The sequence below is a fragment of the Sesamum indicum genome, linkage group LG5 (genome assembly GCF_000512975.1).
Source record: "Sesamum indicum cultivar Zhongzhi No. 13 linkage group LG5, S_indicum_v1.0, whole genome shotgun sequence".
NCBI classification, from domain to species: Eukaryota; Viridiplantae; Streptophyta; class Magnoliopsida; order Lamiales; family Pedaliaceae; genus Sesamum; species Sesamum indicum.
Genome location: NC_026149.1, coordinates 5,503,222 through 5,527,486, shown reverse-complemented (window position 1 = coordinate 5,527,486; position 24,265 = coordinate 5,503,222). Strand labels below are relative to the sequence as shown.

At 34.2% G+C, this 24,265-nt stretch overlaps 4 protein-coding genes across 7 annotated transcripts in view; 3 read left to right on the top strand and 1 right to left on the bottom strand.

Moving 5' to 3' along the window:
* The window catches only part of LOC105162099 (ABC transporter G family member 32), a gene marked incomplete in the record, with an annotated part of 17,273 nt that extends 12,006 nt beyond the window's left edge, over positions 1 to 5,267 (top strand). The window contains 11 exon segments of the mRNA XM_011080038.2: positions 1,262 to 1,421; positions 1,521 to 1,643; positions 1,786 to 1,877; positions 1,961 to 2,293; positions 2,363 to 2,653; positions 3,158 to 3,241; positions 3,333 to 3,466; positions 3,566 to 3,793; positions 4,218 to 4,389; positions 4,479 to 4,733; positions 4,873 to 5,267. Of these exon segments, the coding sequence (XP_011078340.1) occupies positions 1,262 to 1,421; positions 1,521 to 1,643; positions 1,786 to 1,877; positions 1,961 to 2,293; positions 2,363 to 2,653; positions 3,158 to 3,241; positions 3,333 to 3,466; positions 3,566 to 3,793; positions 4,218 to 4,389; positions 4,479 to 4,733; positions 4,873 to 5,145 (2,145 nt within the window).
* Positions 9,685 to 11,055, top strand: LOC105162098 (probable sugar phosphate/phosphate translocator At4g32390). The gene has a single exon (XM_011080037.2). It carries the CDS (start codon positions 9,777 to 9,779, stop codon positions 10,827 to 10,829), a length of 1,053 nt encoding a protein of 350 aa, XP_011078339.1. The 5' UTR covers positions 9,685 to 9,776; the 3' UTR covers positions 10,830 to 11,055.
* LOC105162097 (chaperone protein DnaJ 1) lies at positions 13,613 to 16,753 on the bottom strand. Its single transcript, XM_011080036.2, has 5 exons — positions 16,594 to 16,753; positions 16,311 to 16,399; positions 15,817 to 15,880; positions 14,721 to 14,817; positions 13,613 to 13,956 (listed from the first exon to the last, which is right to left on the bottom strand). Exons 1-5 carry the CDS (start codon positions 16,649 to 16,651, stop codon positions 13,878 to 13,880), a joined length of 387 nt encoding a protein of 128 aa, XP_011078338.1. The 5' UTR covers positions 16,652 to 16,753; the 3' UTR covers positions 13,613 to 13,877.
* The window catches only part of LOC105162096 (palmitoyl-acyl carrier protein thioesterase, chloroplastic), a 5,392-nt gene continuing 4,376 nt past the window's right edge, over positions 23,250 to 24,265 (top strand). For 2 of the 4 annotated variants that reach the window (XM_011080032.2, XM_011080034.2), the window contains exon 1: positions 23,250 to 23,571. The gene's annotated coding sequence lies outside the window, so the exon portion shown is untranslated. The remainder of the gene's footprint in view (positions 23,572 to 24,265) is intronic. The other 2 variants (XM_011080035.2, XM_011080033.2) reach the window with 1 other exon arrangement.

The window sequence follows — 24,265 nt, the reverse complement described above, 5'->3', positions numbered from 1 at the left end:
GTACATCGTCAATAAGTGGCCCTTGAATTTGCTAATAGCTGTTAAGAATAAGATAGCTACTTTGGTTGGCACTCTTAGAATAGACCTGAAGATACTGAATTTTAGAAGAGTAACAGACACCATGATTATTGACAAATTGAATGACCATGCTTGTTTATGCAAGAAGTTATTATCAATTGGGTGTAGGAATCTAAAATTAATAGGATGGTCAGAGAGGGTTGAACTTCATTGCCTTCAACATACCACTTTTAGAAACTGCTTAGCAATCATGGTGTTCTCTTAGTGGTCAGGAAAAGACATCGAATGGTGTATTGGCAAAAATTTGAAGTGATCATGCTTGCAAAAGGTTCTTATCAACTGGTCAAGATGATGCCAAATTGATATTTCGGTAAAGGAGGAATTAGATCCATTTGGTCTGGAATCTCAACAACCACTTAATGATCCAATAATTTCATTCAACGAGTCCTATAGAATCCAAGTGGCACTTGATATGCACTTAATAAAAGAGCAAATAATGAGGCAATGTATGTGATCAAATTTCTTGAATATTGTTAGACACTGCTCGGGAAAAAGCAAGACCCTTCTAATCCTGGGTCATTTTTGTGTAATCTTGGTTGCAGAAGTACACATGATACTTCTTTATTATCTATTTTTGTGTAAAATTGCTTATCTTCTGTTAAAATTCTGTTTGTCCAAATTAAGAAAACCTTCAGAATAAACCATCTTGACAGATGAAAGCTTCTGGGTTATTGGGTATACCAATTATACACTGCAGTTAATATGTCATGTCCCATTCCACATTTATATCAGACAAGGGCTTATACAATGATTCATGTATCTGAATTCATGCACCAAAGTGTATTCGCGCCTAACATAGATTTGTCTTTGGTTATTTACATTCAGATAAATGATCATGCAATTTGTATAGTTTCATGAAGTAGTACTAATTTTTACAGATCTTTAGAAAAGCGTAGGTCGGGATTAACTGGATTACGACTTCTGTTCAGTAGCAATATGTGATATTTTGGAACTTTCCCTCAATAATATGAGACATCCTGGAGAAAGAAGAGTTATTATGTATTGGTTCTTAGAAAATATTGTTTATTTACCTGAAATAGAAAATTATGTTAATCTTAAATTTTGAAAGTTTGTGACACTTCTATTATCTGATAGAGTTTGTTAGACTACATAGTGGCAATTATATGGCATTTAATGGTGGAGTCAAGAAAATTACTGAAAGTTACACCTTGAATCAATGTAGACAAGTGCGGACAACTCAACTCAGTCACTTGGCAAAGCATTGCTAAAGGCTCGCAATTTGTTCCCTGAAAGTTACTGGTACTGGATTGGTGTTGGTGCTTTGGTCGGTTATACCATCTTATTCAATATCCTTTTTACGCTGTTCCTCTCAAAGCTGAGCCGTAAGTCTTCCCTCCTAGAAGAGCCATTATATATCATCATATTAGACAAAACTAAATCTCCTTTTTTCTTTTTCTCACTCATCTGAAATCTCCTTAAAGCTCTGGGGAAGCATCAAGCTATTGTTTCTAAGGTGGAGCTTGAAGACAGGGAGAAGATGCAAAAAGGAGAACCTGTTGTAATACAGCTAAGAGACTTTTTGCAGCACTCAGGCTCGTTTGCTAGTAAGATTACTTAGTTTTCCCATTCGCAAGTCTTGAAGAGGCATGCACATTCATATTCAACCCTTGGTGCTAGTCCTAGTCTCCATCATCTGGTTTGAACTAGCATTATATATATTTACCTTTATTTCACTTTGTTACACAGAGAAGAGTTTTAAACAAAGAGGCATGGTGCTTCCGTTTCAGCAAGTCTGTATGTCTTTCAGCAATATCAGTTACTATGTGGATGTACCCCTGGTTTGTACACCTTCTATTAATTCTCAAACATGATTTCTAGACTATATTTTCCCACATGGTAGATTATGCACTAATCATTTCAGGAACTGAAGCAGCAAGGCATATTAGAGGACAAACTGAAGTTATTGAATAATATCACAGGAGCATTCAGGCCTGGTGTGCTCACTGCATTAGTCGGAGTAAGTGGGGCTGGAAAAACCACCCTTATGGATGTATTAGCTGGTAGAAAGACTGGTGGTACTATAGAAGGAAACATCAGTATATCTGGCTATCCTAAAAGACAAGAGACCTTCGCTAGAATATCAGGGTACTGTGAGCAAAATGATATTCATTCTCCCTGCTTAACTGTTCATGAATCGCTTCTGTTCTCTGCATGGTTGCGGTTACCGTCAGATATTGACTTGCAAACTCAAAAGGTACAGTTAATTGTGATTGCTATTATACATTCTAGACCTCAGGTAACGTATGGATGTTCATATTCTCAGGCATTTGTTGATGAGGTGATGGAACTTGTGGAGCTGACTCCTCTAAAAGGAGCTTTGGTAGGTCTACCAGGAGTTGATGGACTATCAACGGAGCAAAGAAAACGCCTTACTATTGCGGTTGAACTGGTAGTCAATCCTTCTATAGTGTTCATGGATGAACCCACATCAGGGTTGGATGCTAGGGCTGCAGCCATTGTCATGAGGACTGTGAGGAATATAGTAAATACTGGAAGAACAATAGTTTGCACAATTCATCAACCCAGCATTGACATCTTTGAATCCTTCGATGAGGTCGGGCTTGTCTTTCTCTCCGGATGTCTGACTTATTATCAGCACTGTTAGTGGCTTTTTATGAATGCAGTAGACTAATAATACTTAGATATTTATGTGTAATCTGGTTACAACATAACATGCCTGAGTTGATAACAGACGCCCAATTCTGTTTGCAAGTATCTAATTCTCCATGCCATCTATCCCAAAATCATTTCTTCCTTTAGTAAAATGCAAAACCAAATTGTTTTATCTTTGAACTTAGTTTTGTGTCAATTTTAAATGCTACTATAATTGCTTATATTTGCAATGCCATTCTATATTATCCAACTAGTTGGATTAAACAAATTATTCATTGTTGAAATTAGATAAATAGTGGACAGTAAACTAAACCAGCTAGCATGCAGTTCTGCAATTGTGGGAGTGTTTATGAATTATAGGAGGTTCTGTTATTGTATAATAGTGTCTTTATTTTGCCAATCATACTTGTTCCTGATGATATATTGATCTCACTTTATGCCGCAGCTTTTATTTATGAAACGGGGAGGAGAGCTCATTTATGCTGGTCCACTTGGTCCCAAGTCTAGCAAACTGATAGACTATTTTGAGGTCTGAAATTTGGGGTTTGCTATTCCAATCTGGTATATCCTGTCATGAAATAAGCCAATGCAAGTTTATATTCTCTGCTCCTGTTTTTCAGGGGATTGACGGATTACCGAGGATAAGGCCTGGATATAATCCTGCTACATGGATGTTAGAGGTTACATCATCAGCAGAAGAAAACCGCCTCGGTGTTGATTTTGCTGAAATTTACAGAAAATCTACCCTCTTTCAGTACGCACAAAAGGATACAAAATTGCTAGTTGAAATTGCTTTATCTTGCCTGTTATGGCTATAATTCTCACAAATTATATGCCTCTTTTTATGTTTCAGATTTAATGAAGAGTTGGTTGCGAGGCTAAGCAAACCGGCTGTTGATTCAGAAGATCTCAATTTTCCTACAAAGTATTCACGGTCGTATTTTGATCAATTTGTTGCATGCCTCTGGAAGCAGAACCTATCATACTGGCGAAACCCACAATACACTGCAGTTCGCTTCTTCTACACAGTGATAATATCGCTGATGCTTGGAACAATATGTTGGGAATTTGGTTCCAAAAGGTTTTTCTCGACACTTATTTTCGTACATTTTGCTGCATTTTTTGTCTTCAAGCAGTTCTTGGTGTTTTTCTTTGAATGTTCCAGGAGTTATCGTTTATCAAACTCAATGTCATCAGCATTAATTTATCAGATCTAAGCAAATACACTAACTAAAACATGTTTTATCAGATCTAAGCAAACACTGATGTTTGCCTGAAAGATTTAATTATACCCCTGAAGAGAGGAGGATTGTTCTTTCCATACAACATGATTTAAATTCAGTAAGAATGAATCAATCACAGAAGCTGCTATGTGGTATTTATCCAGGTTCTTAGCTCTTATTTGGCAAAAGAACTATAAAGTGGCTTACTTGGATGTTTAGATTATATAATCTACCATGTTTTATGGATTTTCCCCAAGTTTATATGCTTTTTATGCATTATAGGGACACACAGCAGGACATTTTTAATGCCATGGGATCAATGTATGTAGCAGTGCTGTTTGTTGGAATTACCAATGCAACTGCTGTTCAACCAGTTGTTTCTGTTGAAAGATTTGTTTCGTATAGAGAAAGGGCAGCAGGAACATATTCAGCTTTGCCATTTGCATTTGCTCAGGTGTTGCTTATGCTACTTTCCCACTTAATCTCACTCGGGTTAGTTTGCTTGGCTTCCATCAAGGAATAATTGTCTCTTCACTTGTGCAGGTCGCTATCGAGTTTCCTTATGTGTTCGTGCAAGCACTAATTTACTGCACGATATTCTACTCGTTGGCCTCCTTTGAGTGGGCTGCTTCTAAATTTCTGTGGTACACATTTTTTATGTACTTCACTATGTTGTATTTCACCTTTTATGGCATGATGACAACTGCTGTCACTCCCAACCACAATGTCGCCGCCATTATTGCTGCCCCGTTCTATATGCTTTGGAATCTCTTCAGTGGATTCATGATACCTCACAAGGTAACAAAGTAAAACTGTTTCCCGTTCCAAAAGTAAAATAAAGAAATAAATAGAGGGAAAGGAGAGAACATTTCTACAGAAAGTCCTGTCACGGTCACTCATTCTAAAACTTATGTACTCTTCTTTTCTGCTGCTTCAGAGAATTCCAATATGGTGGAGATGGTATTATTGGGCAAACCCTGTTGCTTGGAGTCTCTATGGACTCGTTGCTTCTCAATATTCTGACAGTGATCGACTTGTAAAACTTTCGGATGGAGCTAAATTGATGTCAATAAAGCTGTTAGTCAAGAATGTTTTCGGATTCAGGCATGATTTCATTGGTATCGCAGGGTTTATGTTGGTAGGTTTTTGTATGTTATTCGCTCTGATCTTTGCTTATGCCATCAAATCGTTTAACTTTCAGAGGAGATGATTTGTAATAGGTGATTAGGTCATCACATGGAAACTCCAGATTTTGTAGTTTGGACGGAGCTTTGCCATTCATATGTAATCGTTGTACTCAGAAAATATAATAAGGTATCTGCATATTTTATAGTGAGTGTTTTAAGGCCTCTACTACACCAAATGCTCTGAATATGCCCTTAAATGAGAAGTAAACCTTGCAGAACAAGACAAAATTAAGGCCATGCCGGATCGGACTCTGTTCATTGAAATTACATGCATCTCTCAACTTCCTCTCTAACCCTAGTGCTCGAGCTCTCTCCTCTCTCAATAGCTACAAATTTTCTCTTCTTTTTCTCCATGGTTTTGAGTTCTCCTCCAAAGATGTTCAAGTTTAAAACTAGAAAAATTCATTTACACTAATTGATAGTATAAAACGATTTTATTTTCTGCTATCCGATTCATTTCTTTCTAGCAACACAACTAGATTTACTTCAAGGTGTGCTGTGGAAACACTCTAACTGAACAAATTCGGAGATTTGGAACAATGCTTGACCCGAACAATGCATGATTTATTTTATGTTCTTTGTGCTTTAACTTGCATTGAATGCCCTGTAATGATTTAAGGGTACACCCCTTTAATTCGATTATTTTATATTTTGCTTTAAGATTCCTGTTCCTCACGCTTCTACATTCTCAAGGAGATCCACAGTCTTTCGGTAGCCTCCAGATTACATTGTTGTAGCTGGAGGGCTTGAATTTCATCAAATTATTTTATTTTTAGTCCATTAATGAGTTTGATATTAATTTGGACCATCCAAATAAGAGTTAATTTTATTTAATCAAATCATCTATTTGTATTTTACATGTTTCGGTTAATATCAAATATTAAAGTATGCATTCAAATGCAATAAAGGCTATCACGCGCCTATTGGATGATCACAAGCCCAAGTTCTATACGATCCACTGAACCTGCAGTGGATCAATGGTTTTTTCTAGGATAGACCCTTACCTTATTACGAAATATTTAAGGATAAATTGCAACGGTCTCATCTAAATTTTACTATAATTATAAATACCTCCTTGTTATTTGGAAAATTACCAATACTCCTTCTGATTTTAACCACCATCCAACAATTAGTCCAATTTGTTAGTTTTTGTTAGGTTTTTATCCATTTTTGTGGTGAACTGACCAAAATGCCTTGTGGACTAAGAATTATAAATTTATTTTTTTTTTAAAAATATTTTGAATTTTTTTATGAATTAAGTGGATAATATTTGTTATAAATTTTGAAAAAAAATTTCATCCACCTCGTCCGATTATGTTACAAACTTTTATTTAAAAAAAAATGAAAAAAGTACAGTAAGGGAAAAGTTGACAATTTTATACCTTCATCCAAGGATTACATAATTTCATCAAACATTGGAGGGATAATTGCAATTTCTCAAATAACGATGAAATATTTATAATTATATCAAATCTCAGGGGATGTCGTTGTAATTTACCCAATATTTAACAATTAACACAATAATGGGCTATCATAGGTACCATTCGATGGGTATCCCCATGGCTTCTTGACATTTATTCATAATAAACCTCGCATCTAATCTACATTCATTACAACTGAAAAGAAACTCCAATCAGAAATTGAAGGGAATACAAATGAAGGAAGAAAGAAAACCTTCTCATTCAGAGGCACAAAATGATAAGAGTGTTTAAAAGAAAGAGACATGCAAACCATCCACACAAGGTCCAATGAACTTTATGATCAACCTAATTATCTATCAAATAAACAATTAAGCACATATAATGTAAAATATTAATTACGCCATATATACATCAAATGTATAAAAGATTGATATCCAATATAACAATCCATCAAGTTATAAATGGAGCTTTTAAGAATCAAACTTGTGTTTGCCTCATTGCTTGAATTACCTAGATAAAGACCCACATTGATCCTCACATCCACTTCTCAATTAGATACGTGAACACCTAGATGAAAGTCACAATAGTGGTTCCAGCAAATTCAGACAAATCTCACCATTGGAGAATGTCTTACTCATAATAGACTATCTATTTTGCACTTAACCTTTTTTAGAAACTATCATAATGTTTGGTTTTGTTTTTAACTTGTTTTGGGGTGTTTTGTGAAGATAGAGAGAGAAAAACAAAGATAAATAAAAATAAGTTAGAAATAGTGTGTATATTTGGATTTGTTTTTGGAGATAATATAAAATAAGTATGGTATGTTTGATGTTGGGTAGTGGGGAGACAAAAAGTACTGTTCATTGTCAAATCATGTCTCTTTTATATATATTTATATATATGTATGTGTAAAAATATATATACTTTATTTAGTTGTGAGTGATTAAAATAAATATTATTTTTTAATTAATTATATTTTTTGGACAAAAAGTAATTAAAACTGTTTTAAAATAATTAAAAATATATTCAAAACTTACAAGACCAAATAAGACAAACATATACTATATTTTGGCCCATCTCAAAGATGGGCCAAAATTGAAACCAAACATACTGTATATGTTTCCAATGATCATGCACATAGATAGAAATTAACCTATTGTCATAGCTTCGTCCTTAGTTATTAGGGTTATCAATTTCCTTTAAGCAATTGTCCACTTGAAATATTAGTAAAGTCAATTCTCAAACTTGATTCATCAACATTCGTGTAATAATTATGGGGAACATTTTTAATATTCCTACTTATTTGTGGAATTTGCGAATCATTATTCTAGCCAGACACTCCCACTAACTTTTGAATTGTTTCAATCATCTCTTACAACTGTAGATGAACAAAATATCATCATTGTAAAGACATAAGAGGCTCCTTTAAGAATCTTTACTCTCATGTTAAGATTCTCATTGACCTCATATATCTCAAAAATCTTCCTCTTAAGAAATCTATATTACCCGCCTAATTCTCCATGAACTTTTATTCATATCTTGTCAGTTCATTAAGTACATGCCATATGCTTGCTACCACATCAACAAGAATTGGAGAACTTTGTAGAGACACTTTTTCATGTTGTAGGCTACATTCAAAAGTGCATCTAACCAAGTGAAATGCAAAGTGATGTTGTGCCAAATAGTTACTAGATATTTGTAAAAATGTTCGATTCTTCTATTTTTGCAAGTTGATATCACTGCTAAAAGTTTAGATTCATGATTAATTTGCAGTCATATATTTCTCAGTATTTGTCTAACATAATCATACATGATACTGTCAGTACATAGAACAATAATGTTCATATCCTATAATTCTCTATCCTTGTCCAAAATTGCTAATATTAGCGCTTTTTAACTGGTCAAATGAGATTGCACTGACCAACAATATGAGAAGTACTATTGCATCATTCAATGCCTCATACTCACTAGTCCGCATGCATTTAGTGGACACACTTTAGAGATTTTGAATAGCCCTTTTATTTTCCAACAAACTCTTTTTGCTTAAAAGAATTTTAATGATAGTAACCTTTAGCGAGTGAATTGGCCTCCTCTAGTTAACCTTGTTAATCTCAAGTGAGAATAACTTTTTAGCGAATGAACCAAGTGGCCTCTTAATTTGCATATTTTGGAGAGAGTGTTTATCATCAACTCATTAGTATCACACTTGTGTTTCTGTTTCTTTTGATCATAACCATTTACCTTATTTATAGGTGTACTCAATTCGATCCCTAAGAGGAGTTCATACCTCTACATATATATATTTGGAAGACCATAAACTCTATTTGAGATAAGGTCTATCCTAAAATAATCCTGATCCTATCATGTATTTAGGAGACCCAAACTCTAATAGATAGTATTAATCATAGATGAGTTCTAATCCCAACATCAAATTGGGAGATTTCGAACTCTATATCAAATATGGATGCATATTGAGTTACAAATCCACAAGCTCCACCCAATGTTCAACAACCACACAATGTTGATAGTCCAATCAAATTACCAATTTATTCATGATAAGAAAATAACAGTTATATCCCTACAATTAATTAGAGGAAATAATCATATTTTCATTTCAACCATCATTATTTTATTATAAATACTTGTCATTATAGTGAAAGGGCATAATTTTTTGGACAGTGAAAACCAAGAAAATTAAGTTTTTGGACAATAAGAACCAAGGCGCAATGCGGGTAAATTGTAATTTATCTCCATGTGTTATTTAAAATATTCACATAAGCTTCTACGAAAACAAAAAGATCATTTTATTTTCTTGTATTTTTTAAAAAAGAGTACATTGACTCTATGTGAGGAGGCTAATTTGCACATTTTTTAAAAATATAGGGAGATAAAAGAATATTTTATTTTTTATGAGAACTTATGTGAATATTTCGAATAACATAAGCAAGTAATTATAGTTTATCCCAGACAATTATTTCGAGATCCGAAACGTATTCAAAATGTGTTTAAGTCGTTTTTATTTAACTTTATGTCATTTCAAAAAATAAATAAAAATTGATAAAGTATTATTTTTGCTCGGTCAACATCAAACCCATTCATAATACAGAAAAATTCATTTACAACACAACAGCTGGGCACAAAATCACTCCTTCCATTTTTGTGTTTTGCATTCTTCTCTTCTTCTTCATAAGCTACAAGCAGAGAGTAATCTATAGAACAATCAATATTCCTAAATGGGTAAAGGTGGGGCTTTGAGCGAAGGTGTACTGAAGAAGATCCTTCTCTCCTATACATATGTAGCCATATGGATCTTTCTCTCTTTCATGGTGATCGTCTACAACAAGTACATCCTAGATCCAAAGATGTATAATTGGCCTTACCCCATATCCCTCACTATGATTCACATGGCTTTCTGCTCATCCTTAGCTTATATACTCGTACGCATCCTGAAGGTTGTCGATCCCGTCACCATGTCTTGGGATCTTTACGTTAAATCTGTAATTCCAATTGGCCTTCTCTACTCTCTATCCCTTTGGCTTTCTAATTCTGCCTACATTTATCTTTCCGTGTCCTTCATCCAAATGCTTAAGGCCCTTATGCCTGTTGCCGTATACACCATAGGCGTGATGTTCAAGAAGGAGAGTTTCAAATCCGAGACAATGGCTAATATGATCTCTATCTCAATTGGGGTTGCGATTGCGGCATATGGTGAGGCAAAGTTTGATTCCATGGGCGTTGTTCTTCAACTCGGTGCTGTCGCTTTTGAGGCCACCAGGCTTGTCATGATTCAGATCTTACTTACTTCTAGGGGTATCTCCCTCAATCCCATCACCTCCCTTTATTATGTAGCTCCATGTTGCTTGGTTTTCTTGTTTCTTCCGTGGGTTTACGTCGAGTATCCCATTCTGACGGAGAAATCAAGCTTCCATCTTGATTTCGTGATTTTCGGGACCAATTCATTCTGCGCATTTGCGCTGAACCTGGCTGTGTTCTTGCTTGTTGGGAAGACATCTGCCTTGACCATGAACGTGGCCGGCGTGGTGAAGGATTGGCTTTTGATCGCCTTCTCTTGGTCTGTGATTAAGGATACGGTGACTCCTATCAACTTACTTGGTTATGCATTGGCGTTCTTGGGTGTGGGTTATTACAATCACTCCAAATTGCAAGCGCTGAAGGCCAAGGAAACTCAAAAGAAGTCTCAACAATCTGATGAGGAAGCTGGAATGTTGTTGGCGGAAAAGAACGAGGAGAGTAGTGGAAGCAAGAAGAACGAGTCACACGATTGATACATAGGATGGTGTTTGATCTCCCATGCATGAAATGGGTTTTTGTTGCGACGAGAAAGGGAACATTTAGGCATGAAATAGAATTTCATAAGATTGTTCTTGAGGATGAATAGATGTGGCTTACTTAGATTCTTTTCTAGGTCTCCAGCATTAGGAATTTGTTCAATGTGGTGCTCTCATTTATCATTTTCTGAATTTATAAAGTTTGCGTATTGCACATGGTTTATATTATTTTAACAGAATTATTTTATTGTTTGAAAACTTAATTTGGAAAAAAATAAAATAATACCAAGTGTTTTATATAAGTAAAGAAGGAATTATTTAAGATTTTTACTAGGTATTCATAAAATAAAAGCTAGGATTAAAGGTATTTTTCGTTTTTTAACTTTAGTTCTTTCTCATTTTAGTCCTTTATCTTTTTACGGTTTGAAAAAAGGTCCTGTAACCTTTTAATTTGTTCAATTTTAGGACATCAATCGTCAGATTTTGATCAAACTTGTCGGAAAATTCCATCGAAATCTGACGTGGCATTTTAATTTGGGGGAAGTGATTTTATTGGCTAATTATATATGACATAGCAATTGCATGTCTTTAATTTTATTTTAAAAAAAATCTGATGTGGCATTAAGTTATATATGTATTTATGATATATATATATATACACACATAAATATATATATTACACATAATATATACATGTATATAGGTGGTGGCGACGGTCACCCAAAGAAGAAAGGGGCATCGTTGCCGCCAAGGGTGAAGGTTCCTCTCCTTTTTCTCGCAGTCGCCCAGATTTAGGGCAAGTTGTCATCACCCAAGCTGGGCAACATATCGCCCACTTTCGTGCTGGGTGTTGACGGAGACGGCCAACCACCACCTCAACTTAATATATGTATGTATATAATCTAAATATTATTTTTCTTTCATGTCATAGTCACGTCACCTTTTATTCTTTTTTATTAAAGCCATTTAATTGCCACATCATATAACTTTAGCCATAAAATCACTTCCCTCAATTTGAAAAGCCACGTCAGATTTTGGTGTCATTTTCCAGCAAGTTTAGACAAAATCTGGCTACTAGTATCCTGGATTTAAGCAAATTCAAAATTACAGGACCATTTTGAAACTTTAAAAAGATAAAGGACTAAAATAAAAAATAACTAAAGTTAAAAGGACAAAAAATGCCTCTAGTCCTACAAACTATTGGCATATTGTTGGGTCATGAACAAGTCTTAAAACTCTTAATTGGTTTGCATGTATTTTTTTGGTTCTTTAAGTTTCTCTTTATATCACTTGGAATTTAAATTTCAATCTTTTTCAAAAATTAGATATTAGTGAGAAACTATAAAGTAATTCTTAAAGTTATTATTATAAATATATATTACATATATGACAACAAGTTTTATTTTGTAACTATATATTTATTAGTGGCAAAAATTGTGCTTTAAAGTTGTTACTAATTAAATATAATTTGTGACACATATAGTGACAAAATAATAGTAATTACTAAAATCATAAAAATTTATTATTCTGACAAAAATAAATATTCATGTCACTAAATATATATATATATAATTATTGATAATATTAAATTTTCAGTAATCTTCTATTTTTTTTTTATATTGATTTGTATTCTTTATTTTTCTAATTTGCTTTCTTCTACATATCTTGATGAATCAATGCACCATATTTCTCATCAAGATTTGTTTATGATTTAACTTTCTCAACTTTTATCGAATTCTTAATCAATTATAATTAAGTGACGTAACTGATATTTTATTTTTATTTTCTTCTTTAATATGAGTATGCCTTTCAAATTAATATATTAGATACAATATACGATTTTTCTTTGGTAATTGCATCATTTTGTATTTATATTTTCTTCATTAATAAGTTAATATAATACACACTACAAAGAAAAAAAAAAAAAATTGTCCCATTGCTATGATTTCTTAAAATATTCGCCGCAAACTGCTTTAAATGAAAATCGATGACATATTATGATTTCTGAAATCAATCAATTGTTCAATATATGCTCGAAATATGATCTCTCACATTGATTTATACCAATTGGAGAAGATGCACCTGAAAGTTTCAATAATATTGCTCGAGATGATGAAGTATTTAAAAAAAATTCAAAACTATCACAGAGACATATACAACTACCATTTAATAATGTCAAAGATCATAGATATGAAGTATGGTGCGATTTAGCTATCATTTCTAACATCGTCGTATGGTAGCTCTTATGTGTTTATGGTGGTCTTATTTTTTGTTCTTTTAGGACTTCATGATTTTCAAAATAGGATAATTGAAACGTTCAGATGGAGCTTTTCTAATTTGTAAATACTCAAATTATATTTAAAATTTGCGGAAGGATATTTTCAAAATATCACATATTAACATGACTGAAGTCTTATCACAGGGAATTGCACATATGACAGAACTAATCTCAAGTGGGTTACTATAACTTTCATGAATGTTTCTCCTTTGTTGGTGTTTCCCACTTTGCATTCTTCAATTGTGCACTTCCATAGCAACTTCTTTTGTGTTTTTGTCGATGATTGTAAACGGCATCAGTCGCTTAAAAGCAATGCAAAGCATAATGTGAGTACACGACTAGGCCAAAAAAACCTATTCTGAACCCGCCTCATTAATTCAGGTTTGAAAAATAGAGACTAAGATGGACAGCGAGTCATAAGAAAAAATAGGACTCGCCCGATTTTGGTGTTGATTTGTCCATGAGGACCCACCACGAGACTAAAAACAATATAAACTAAAAACACATAAAGAATAGGAGTATCCAGCTTTAAACTAAAAACAAACTCTCACAAGCTAATGCATGTGGCCACAAGTATCAAGCTTACAATGAAGGATATACCAAAAATATAAATACAATTCTAGAATTCTTCTGAACTTTCCAATTTGCTAAAGCACTAGATCCATACCCTTACCTGTTGCTTTGTGTCAGCCTTCTTGACAAAATTGATACAACAAAATCAAAGATGAATAGTACTGAAGATGTTGACAGATTCAACATTCTTAATGCTAATCTTCGAATGTGCTCATGAAACCACCCATGAAGCCAGCACCATTACAATTTCCACAAAGGATCTCCTTTTTACCCCTATGGAAGGTGAATATCAAGTAGTCAGTAATATATTTGGTAGTTAGTGCGAGATTGAACCAGAGAAACACTTGAAGCAAAAAATCAGAAGTCACAACAGCAAGCCAGTACAAGATAGCAAGGTACTGAACAACGGCATAGGTTCCAGCAAGGAGCAACCTGGCCAGATTCTGCTTGTAACTAAGATTTGCTAACAACGAAGATGTACTAAAGATGTTCACAAGAAGTCATAAAAGAAACAGATTTTTTATTAGTCTATCGTACAATTTGTTTCAAGAGTATGGGGGTGGAGGACGTATGACTATCTCACATGTGGAGTTCCTTTATAAGTATGGACAATAAGTAAAGAATGGTATGAGCAACTAGCAAATTTGATAAACCTCACACATTTAGAGAACATATATGAGACGGAAGAAGAAAATGATGACTCGTACTGGCTCCACGAGAGAATATGCTGCTTTGCAAAGTTTAGCTTTCAATAAATGCCTACAAATCTTCACAATATGCCTTTCCCATTAGCCATTGAGTATGACAAGTTATCTACTTTAGTCATTATTTCTCTAGAACACCACCAAGGGGCTCATTTTAGTACTTCCAATGATATTGTCAATTTGGATGGCTCTAGGTAGGATGCTTCAATGACAGGCTAGAGCTCGAAGTGACAAACTTAATTGGGAAAATCAAAAAGCGTAGACCCAAACTTATATTGTCTTGGTTCAGAGTGCATCAATCCAAAAAATATCAATAAGTAATTAACGGCGTACCTGCAAAGCCAACACAAGGTGCCAGCTTTGAACTGCCCGTTAAAGTGATCCACTGAATTAACTCCAGTACCTTCACACTGGGGACATTTTTTTGCACCTAATAAGTTTATAGCAGAAAGGAAGGACAGTGAGCTCAAACCTCCGTCAAGAGAAAAGAAAACGTTTTGCTTATCAGCAAATACTCAAGGAAAGATACTTCATAGAGTTAGTAACTTTTGTGTCTTAACATTTAGGAGGTATTGGAATTAGAAGAAATACACAGGTTATAAAGTATTTTGTGAAGAGAGCAGCACAAATGCCAAGAAAATATATCCACCATTGGTATTATCTTTTTTGTACCTAAAATCAGAGATATGAGAGGACAAATTAATGAGAAGTAATGTAGATGGAGATTGAATGAAGAAAGAAGAGTTAAGAAACCATCCACTAAGAGTTCCTTAACCAATTTGTTCAAATAAACCCTCATTTCTCCCTTCCCGTTGATAGTGTAACACTAATCTTATAATAAAAATTGAAGGAAAACCAGCTAAGCAGTTCCAGGTTAATACTTTCTCCATTACTTCCTACTACATACAAATTTGTGGAAAGGAAAATGCATAAAACTTCTAGCAGAATCAGGATATATATCAAAGTTGAATACTACAAATCTGAGTGTAAAACAGAAAAGACCACTGGCTGGTGGGCGGCTCTTAGCCGATGTTTATCATCAGAGCCTTCCGCTGATCATTCACCTACTTCATTAAAAAAATTATCTTAATGCAGAGCCAGCTCCATTGAATCACCTTCTGATTGAGTTAATATTCCTAGATCAGCCAAAGTTACCTCCGGCTCAGCTAGACTGAAGCAAAGGAAATTTTGGTTCTTTCCGAGCTTGAAGATAGATTAAACTGAAACCTCTCTTCAAGCTTTCACTCTAATTAGCAGTTCATAAGATGCAATGTCTTCAAATAACCAAAGAAATTACATTCGTGCTCAACAAACTACAAATAAGATATGATCTAGCAGTACAAAACAGAAAGTTTGGGAAGGGAACCAATGTTAAGCAAACATTTGGAACAACATGAGAACAAAAGGAGACAAATAGTCTTCCACTAACCATTTCCCTCACAATCAGTACAGAGAATGCTAGTCGTTTTGGTGCTAGATTTTTTGTCTGCGGCCTGTAAATTAGAACAAGACAAAGTGAAATTCAAAAATCAGCGAAAACACCGTGTGATGGTAAAAGGCACAAAGGGAGAAACGGAAATGATTATAAGAAGGCAAGAACAGAAAACCCAACGAAGCCAAATAGTAAACAGCCAGCTAATGTGTACTCAAGAACCAATGTATTAAACTGTATGAGAGGAAGCTTTTCAAATGGAACTCCATCTAATTTATATGCCAAAAATTGTGTGCAATTAATGGCTCGACGCTACCAATTTCTTTGAGCCATGACAATGCAATTGATAAGAATATGATGCTTTTCATTTGGCTAAGAACATGAAATCGATAATCCCAATGCAAATGCTCCATTCAATAACACTCCATTCAGCCCTGTGAGCTCTAAACCAGGCGATAATCACAACATTGAAAAACCAACTGCCAAACTACCTTTAAAACTCTGAAATCAGCAGTTCTAGAGCTGTATGTGGCATCAGATAGCCAATTGACTTTCCTACCAGCATGGAGACTTACAGGTCCTGAAAGAGAAATTCAAGTTTAAAACATTTAAGAGTATGCATGAGTAACAAATTCACTTGCATTAACCTTCTACACAGACGCATCCAAATTCCAGTAGATGTAAATCAATTAAATCAGTATGCAACACAAAAACGAAGAATACAAAACCCATTACAGAAACATACGTACACGGACACAGAGATGAAGGAGTTACCAGGTTTTTCAGCGGTGTTGAAGGAAATCAGAGGTGAAAAACAAAGAGAGTTCGCCATTTCTGTGAAGAGATGTTGAAATTGATTTCCTTTTCCTCTCTTGTTTTTAGAGTTTTCAGCAGAGGGACGGGAGCTGTTTGAGAATATATCTAGATAAGGCCCGCCCCAGCTTTGAGAAGATATTATCTTTTACAACTTATTTGGTAGTCTATTTACAAAAATAACCCTGGTTCATTAAAATATTACAACTTCATCCTAGATATCATTCAGATATTGAATGAAACAATGAATGCGACATGGCCTGATTCATACTAATAAAATTCTGTTTGATTTCATTGTATTGTACAAGTTTATAGACTTCTACCATACAAATAGGCATTGCTTCTTGGAAATAACAGTAACAAACTAATTAAAATTGCACAGGTACAGTGTTACTCTTCACTTGATTGTGTGAGAGCTCAAATACGGCGTCAGACACGTCATAAGTGTGTCCGACATATTTTAGATACATTTTGAATTTTTTTTTTTATAATTTCAAAAAAACTTTGATCAGTTGTCTTTTTAAAGAAAAGAAGAATTAATTTACTCCTCTCAAATTAAGAGTATTAGGATGAAACTATTAAAATATTCGAGAGATGTTCATGATAATTTAACTAATTTAAATTTTTGAAATTTTTTTATTGCATACTTTTTAAAATAAATTAATTGTCTATATTTTTAAGCTACATTTAGTTAAAAATGTAGATGTAAGACATGCTTAGTTTATATTTTATATTGATATTTTTTGTATTGCATATTTTAATTTTATGATAAATTGAATATATATAATAAAAATACATATTAGACATAACTGTGCCAATACTGTGTCGTGTTCTTATCTTTCATTACAAAAAACTGCGGGATTTGGGATGGATAACGCGACGTTACAAAAAATCGTTCCTAATTGGGACGGTCATTGGAACTTTTGAAGAACGGAGTAAGGTCGTTGACGTCATATCCTCTTATATTTCATCCTTTATTTTTGAAATGGCAAGACCGTTACAAGAACCATTCTAATTATTGAGTTACAAGATGTATTTCTATTATCGTGCTGGAAGCAAAACGGTAAAATATTATAACGCAGTTTGAAATTCTTTTATAACCATTGGAACGAACAATCAATTGCAGATGGGTACCATTCCAAAATGCGGTCCAAAAACCATTGAAATATGGGGCAATGAAGAAAATCGTTTCAAAATGAGTTACAATTTGAGACGGTTACAATCCTTAGAAATGCTTGTATTACAAAACTTGTTCCTAAGTATGGTATTTGTGGAATATAGTTTGTGTTCCAAGTACAGTTCCAAAGAGAGATATAAATTTGGCACAGGTTCAGTAGATAGGAAATATTGTACTATAAGACCCATTCCAATGGCTAAATTTTAACGGCCTTTTTTGCATTCCAGACCGTGGTCCCGTTTCTAAATGTGGTGCAATGGCTATATTCTAACGGCTTTCTGTGGAGTTTCAAAAATCATTCCAAGGTCGCCGTTCCAAAAAATATTTCAATCCGAATGATATTTTTGTTAAATCTGCAGTAGGAACGGTTATTTCAATTTGACCGTTTCAAATCCAATTATATAATAATTTAGTATAGCGCTTTTTGAAAAGTAAGTGGGAAATTTAAAATTTAGAACGACTACTTTTCGAATTGCCCTTTCCAAGACCAGTTCCAATATAATTTAATATGGCGCATTCTGGAAAATAGGTGGAAATTTAAAATTTGAAATAGTTAAATTTCCTAAATCGTTTCAAAATTTATTTTAAATTCACCTTTCGTAATTGTATTCATCGACTGTTCTAATTTTTAAATTATCATCACCATTCCTAATGTAACTCGTAGCTGTTCGAAAATGTGTTTAAAAATGTCTAGTGTACGTTTCGATTATGATAACTTAACATCCGCAAGGCGGATTATTTTCAAACTTAAACACGTATAGCATTATGTGTATTTGAATATATCTAACAGTCTGATTTAAAATCACATGACCTATTGAAGGTTGCACCATTTTGAATCTCTCTTATTACGAACCAAATACGATATCTAAATATCTTTGCAACAAAAATGTCCAAAACTTTATCAAATATAGCCTTTTATCTATTTAATCATATCTAAGGGCCTGATCAAATTTTTAACGGTCTGATTAGGTGATACAATACAACAATATAAGATACTAGTTACATCTATGTAATACAAACAAATTTGAATATATAGATATATTTCATATAGAGCACATATATCAATCTCATGAAAAATATTTTATGTTGTCAATAGTCTTAATCCATTCATTATATACTTTTCTTTGTTCATTAAAGTGTGCGGTAAGGATTTTTTATAATTTTTATTTATTTTTTTGAAAAATAAATATTTATTTGGAATATTATTAGGAACGGTTCTTTAACATGGTAGGATCGGTTACAATATTGGGATCCGAAAAAGCGACGTCGTTTTTCCAAATAAGAAAGGTTTAGCTGATAAATAATTGTTCCTATTTGTTTTATTGTTTGAACGGTCATAATAAAAATGACCCTTCCAAAAATTGAACTGTAAATCTACCCCTTACCAAAATTATCACTGTTATGTAAATCTACCCCTTAGCAAAACTGCTCTCTCTCTCTCTCTCTCTCTCTCTCTCTCTCTCTCTCTCTCTCTCTCTCTCTCCTCTGTGTATATGTCTTTCTCTCCCCCTCCTATCTCGCTACTGCCTCCAGCCGCCCACACCACTCGCTAGCCCACCACCGCCACCACTCGCTTGCCCACCACCATTAACCCAAAACAAGATTAGTAATTTTATTTATGTATGTGATATGTACAATTTTGTATGTAAAGTGTGTAAGTTTTTGAACGAAATTTTTGTGTAATTTTTTATGTCTGTAATATGTGTAATTTTTTATGTCTGTAATATGTGTAATTTTTGTATGTAAAATGTGTAAATCTTGGGTGAATATTATTGTATGTAAAATATATAATATGTGAATGAATAGTTTTTTGGGTGAATTATTGTATGTTAAATGTGTAATTTTTGGGTGATTTTTTTTTTTGGGTGAATCAGTCAATGGCCGACAAAGATGAATGATAACCCCAAGAGACTCCAATCTGATAAGTATTGTCGTTTTCATCGGGATAGGGGGCACACGATGGAGGAATGCCATCACCTGAACAATGAGATAGAAAAATTGATCTAGCGGAGACATTTGAAGGAATTTATCAACCACTATCTACAAGGACGTCAATTTGACCGTGGTCCGTATGTGCCAACTCCTCATGATGGTAATTATCCCTCAGAAAGATCAGCAAGCCACGAAAGAGTGAACCTAAGTTCATGTAGCGAGAAAAATTATTTTCTGGCTATTCACTTGTAATAAGAGAAAACTCGAGTAGTAGCTCAACATATCCTTCTCCCCTTTTGATTTTTCCTAAAATATTGTATTCTGAATTTTAAGTAATGAAGTTAGTTTTCTTATCGTAGTCCTAACAAACCAAATTAATTTAGATCTAGAGATCCTTGAAGTTTCAAGAGTACCCTAGAGGCAAAAGTCGTCATTGCCATATAAGCAAAAATCGCTATTGCCTCAAGACCCCATAGATGAAACTTCATTAAGATTCCCATCAATAATGTTGCCCTGAAAACTTTACATCCCTTTGAAGTTGGTAAAAGACCGACTCTGGGACATGAAATATCCTTTGAGGCAACATCCCCTTATCAAAAATTCTTGAGGCAATGTCCCCTCATAAAAAAATATTGGACTCGAAAAATTTTGCCCCCCCCCCTTTCCGAAGTTGGTAAACCTAATTTCGGGGCATGAGCAAAAACATCCGTTGAGGTAACATTCGACGAATAAAAGTCATAAGAGAACAAAACAACAACTAAATAAGTGCAGTGACTACATTTATGAATATAGAATACTATCAAGTTACATGCCAAAATGTCTGACCATGTGAGTCGGAAGAAATTCACCCCAAGAGGCAACATCCGTAAAAAAAAAAAAAAAAAAACCAAGAGGCAACATCCGAAAAAAAAAAAAAAAAAAATGCTCCGCTCCACCTTCTCCAAGGTCTTGGGGGCTTCGTCACCACATGTAAGAATTGGGTACGGGAAGTCTCATCTCTCGAAGATGACGCCTAATTCCTCAAAACAAATGAAATAATTTGGCGAAAAGAATGATTAAAATAAATGCCATAACTCTAAACAACCTCTACTAATAGAAAATGAAAACAAAAATTGATGAAAAATATTCAATGGTGTAGTGGTTAAAGTTAGCATTTACTATTTTTTTGACCTGGGTTCAAAACCCATGGAACGCAACAATATGCGCCTCCTTCCAACACTTGAGGGCTCGAGCTGGACTCGAGATGGGTGCGAACTACCAGTGCCTTGGGGCTGGGGCTGAACCACCTGGTGCACCCCAAATGGCTCCTTTAGATTAATCCCCATATATCTCTTCTGAAATTAATTCAATAATTTATTCTCATCCAAAATTAATTCTCCAATATCGTTAGTGTTCTGTGTGTGAGTTTTGTAGGTCCTCCTTTAATTAGACTTGAGTTTGTATCACATATACAATTTAATCTAATAACTAACTTGAGATTAATTGAATCATATTTAATTTATCACTCCTTATCAACTCATTAATCCAAAAGTACCCTTTACCATGAGTTGCCTCCTAGCAATGGTTCATGACACTAGAAAATAGATGAAATTGGTCTGAACCTTTAAGTGTGCGTACCATATAGATATTGTCCTTCCATCAAGCTATCTCCCTATTAAAGTCCAGGACATGAATTCTAAATCAGTTCTCATACGTGATCTCTATAACTATGTATCTACTCTTGACTGTGATTTTCATTAACCAACATAGAAACTATTTTTCTATTTGATCAATAGTTGTGGCCATAAACTTCTAGCAATTAACATAGTCCAAAGACATAGGAGATTGCCACCATCTCATAATGGGCGATCAACTCCTTAGAATGCACCACCGTCCATTTATGTTTTGACTGCATTGGTGCAGAATTTCGGCAACCACGTAATACTGCAGTCAGATTAGCCAGGACCAAAATACAGGCCTAAATACACAAGGTTACTATGGCTCATCAGGTCCGAGGACTAATTTTCGTACTATCGCTACTAAGGACTTATAGTCATACCAATTATACCGGACGAGCTTCCATATGACAACTCCTACAAGTCAATTTAGTGATTTTGACAATTCACTTGTCAAGCACCATTAAAGTGCATAGATGTATACGTCTGTTATCGATGAAACGCGACATTCATCACATGAATGCATCACTTAGTGAATTCTCTACTAAACTCCTTAATACCCATTCTTTAGGATTATCGACCTGGAATGTTTTAGATGGATCCTCGAAAGTTGATTTAAAGTTGCTGTCAAATGCGCCATCCAACTTCATTGATTTAACTAGTTTTGTGGGCTTGTCCATGAAATGCAATAATAATATATAATAAATACAACAAAGATGGCTAAAGAATAAATGAAAAAATGTAAGCAACCCCCTTGTGATATCGCAAATGAGTAAATTACCCCCTTATGAAAAAAAATAGTGATTTACCTCCCTATATTTTTTATAATACAATAATTTACTTCCCTATATTTTTCAAAATGAAGTAATTTACCTCCCTGTATAAGGAGGTAAATTGCTTCATTTTAAAAAGTACAGGGGATAAATTGCTATATTTTTTTCATAGGGGGTAATATGCTCATTTTCAATATCACATGGGGGTAAATTACTACCCACTCAAGAATAAACTATATTCATGATATTTAACATTTACATTGAATAAGATTATTAGCTATACATTACAAAATAGCTAATTAATTGATTTTTTGTCACCTATGCTGATAGATGAATCCTTGGCGTGCCACTTATTGACCTTCAAATTAGATGAACTTGTATCCAAATATTCCTTTTATTAACCTTGATGACCAAGGAATAAATTAAAGCTTAACAGCACTGAATATAACATTACTATGGTGCCTCAAGTCTAATGATTAAATTCGTACTACTACGTCATGAAATTTTTAATTCAACAATATCACTCCAATAAAGAATTTTCTACGAAATTGTTGAGTGAGCTTATTCCTCACAAGCACCCACACATACACATTAATGTCCCGATACTTGTGAACTAACTTATACTCCATCAGCTATCGACACACCGACACTATCTAACACAGCTCGACCAATTTTAAGATTAATAAAATAGTTGGAAACATGTGTAAGTTCCAAAAAAAAACTTGAGGTAGTCACACATTAACATCATTCAACAAATTTTCTTGATTTCTTATATGTTCTAAGTAAAAATATTTTGCACATAAATTTGTGTCTTTAACGATCCAAACCTCAAATAAGAGAAGGCGCCGTAACAATAATTGCAAGGCGTTATTATTATGAGTGGCAATAAGGACACGAAGAGGGGTCTAATTGGTTGTAGTGTCCGGAAGAGGAGGTGTTTAATATGGAAGTTGAAGGAGAGGCGGGAGGGCCAGGTAGGCAATTGCAAATATTGTTAATTTGTTTTATTTTTATTTTTATTTTTATTTTTCCATGTCTTATATTATATTTATATTTACTATAAAAAGGAGTTCCCGAACGCGAACGCAAACGCAAACGCCTACCACCGAGAAATACGCTGTCCTCCTCCTCTCTGTCTCTGTCTCTCTCTCTCTCTCTTCTCGAAATTTCCTGCTTCTCGAAAAGCCTCCGCTTAAACAAAACTTAGAATAGATACTTCCCGAAAAAAGGAAAAGAGTTTGAAATAGGAAAAAAAGGAAGGGAACGCCTCAAAACGATCCCAAACCCTAGAAATCACGCGGGTCTCCTTTAACGGGTTTGTCGATCAGTTATTGATGATTTCCGTTATTTGATCGCATTTTACATAAACTGCTTCTCTAAAATTTTTCTGACCTTTATAAAGGTGAGTCCGGGTTCTTTGTTGGGATTTCGACACTTTGCAACTCATTTGTTTTTCTTTTTTCCCCTAATTTCTTTCGATCTGCAAGATTCGGGTAGTTGTATTTGCCGTTTGTTGGGGGTGACGATGGAGGGGTTGTAGTGGAGGAAGTGTTGAATTTTTTGTTTTGGAATTTGTGTTACAATGTCGTGTGATTAGCGTTGTCGTTTATGGGGCTGAATGTTCAGATCTGCTTTTAGTTTCCATTGGCCTTGGTGGGTTTTCATGTTATTTGTCATCTGATTTTTTTTTTTTTTTTAAGTTATTTAGTTGTTTTGAAATTTGTTGGTTTGATGTGAAGGTGTCATAATTTTGGGGTTTGAATTTTTATTGACATAATGTTTTTTGTTTGTTTGCGCATAAGCATTCAATGATTCAAAGTTGTGTATTTCTAAGTATCTGAGCTGAGAACCTTTGTAACTGGTAGAATCCATATACTTGTTGATGCAATTCTTTGTGTCATTTCCCGCGATCCTGTCTGCAAAACAGGTTGTTTTTGTGGGGAAAAATTGGATTTAATATACATTTTTTTGTGGTTCTTTTCAACTGTGAAATCCACGGTTAAGAATTTCCAGTGATAAAAGTTCCACTAGTTAATGGTGTACAGTTTAGGGAGACCTTTTAGGGGGAGGAATTGTAATAATGAAATCCACGGTTA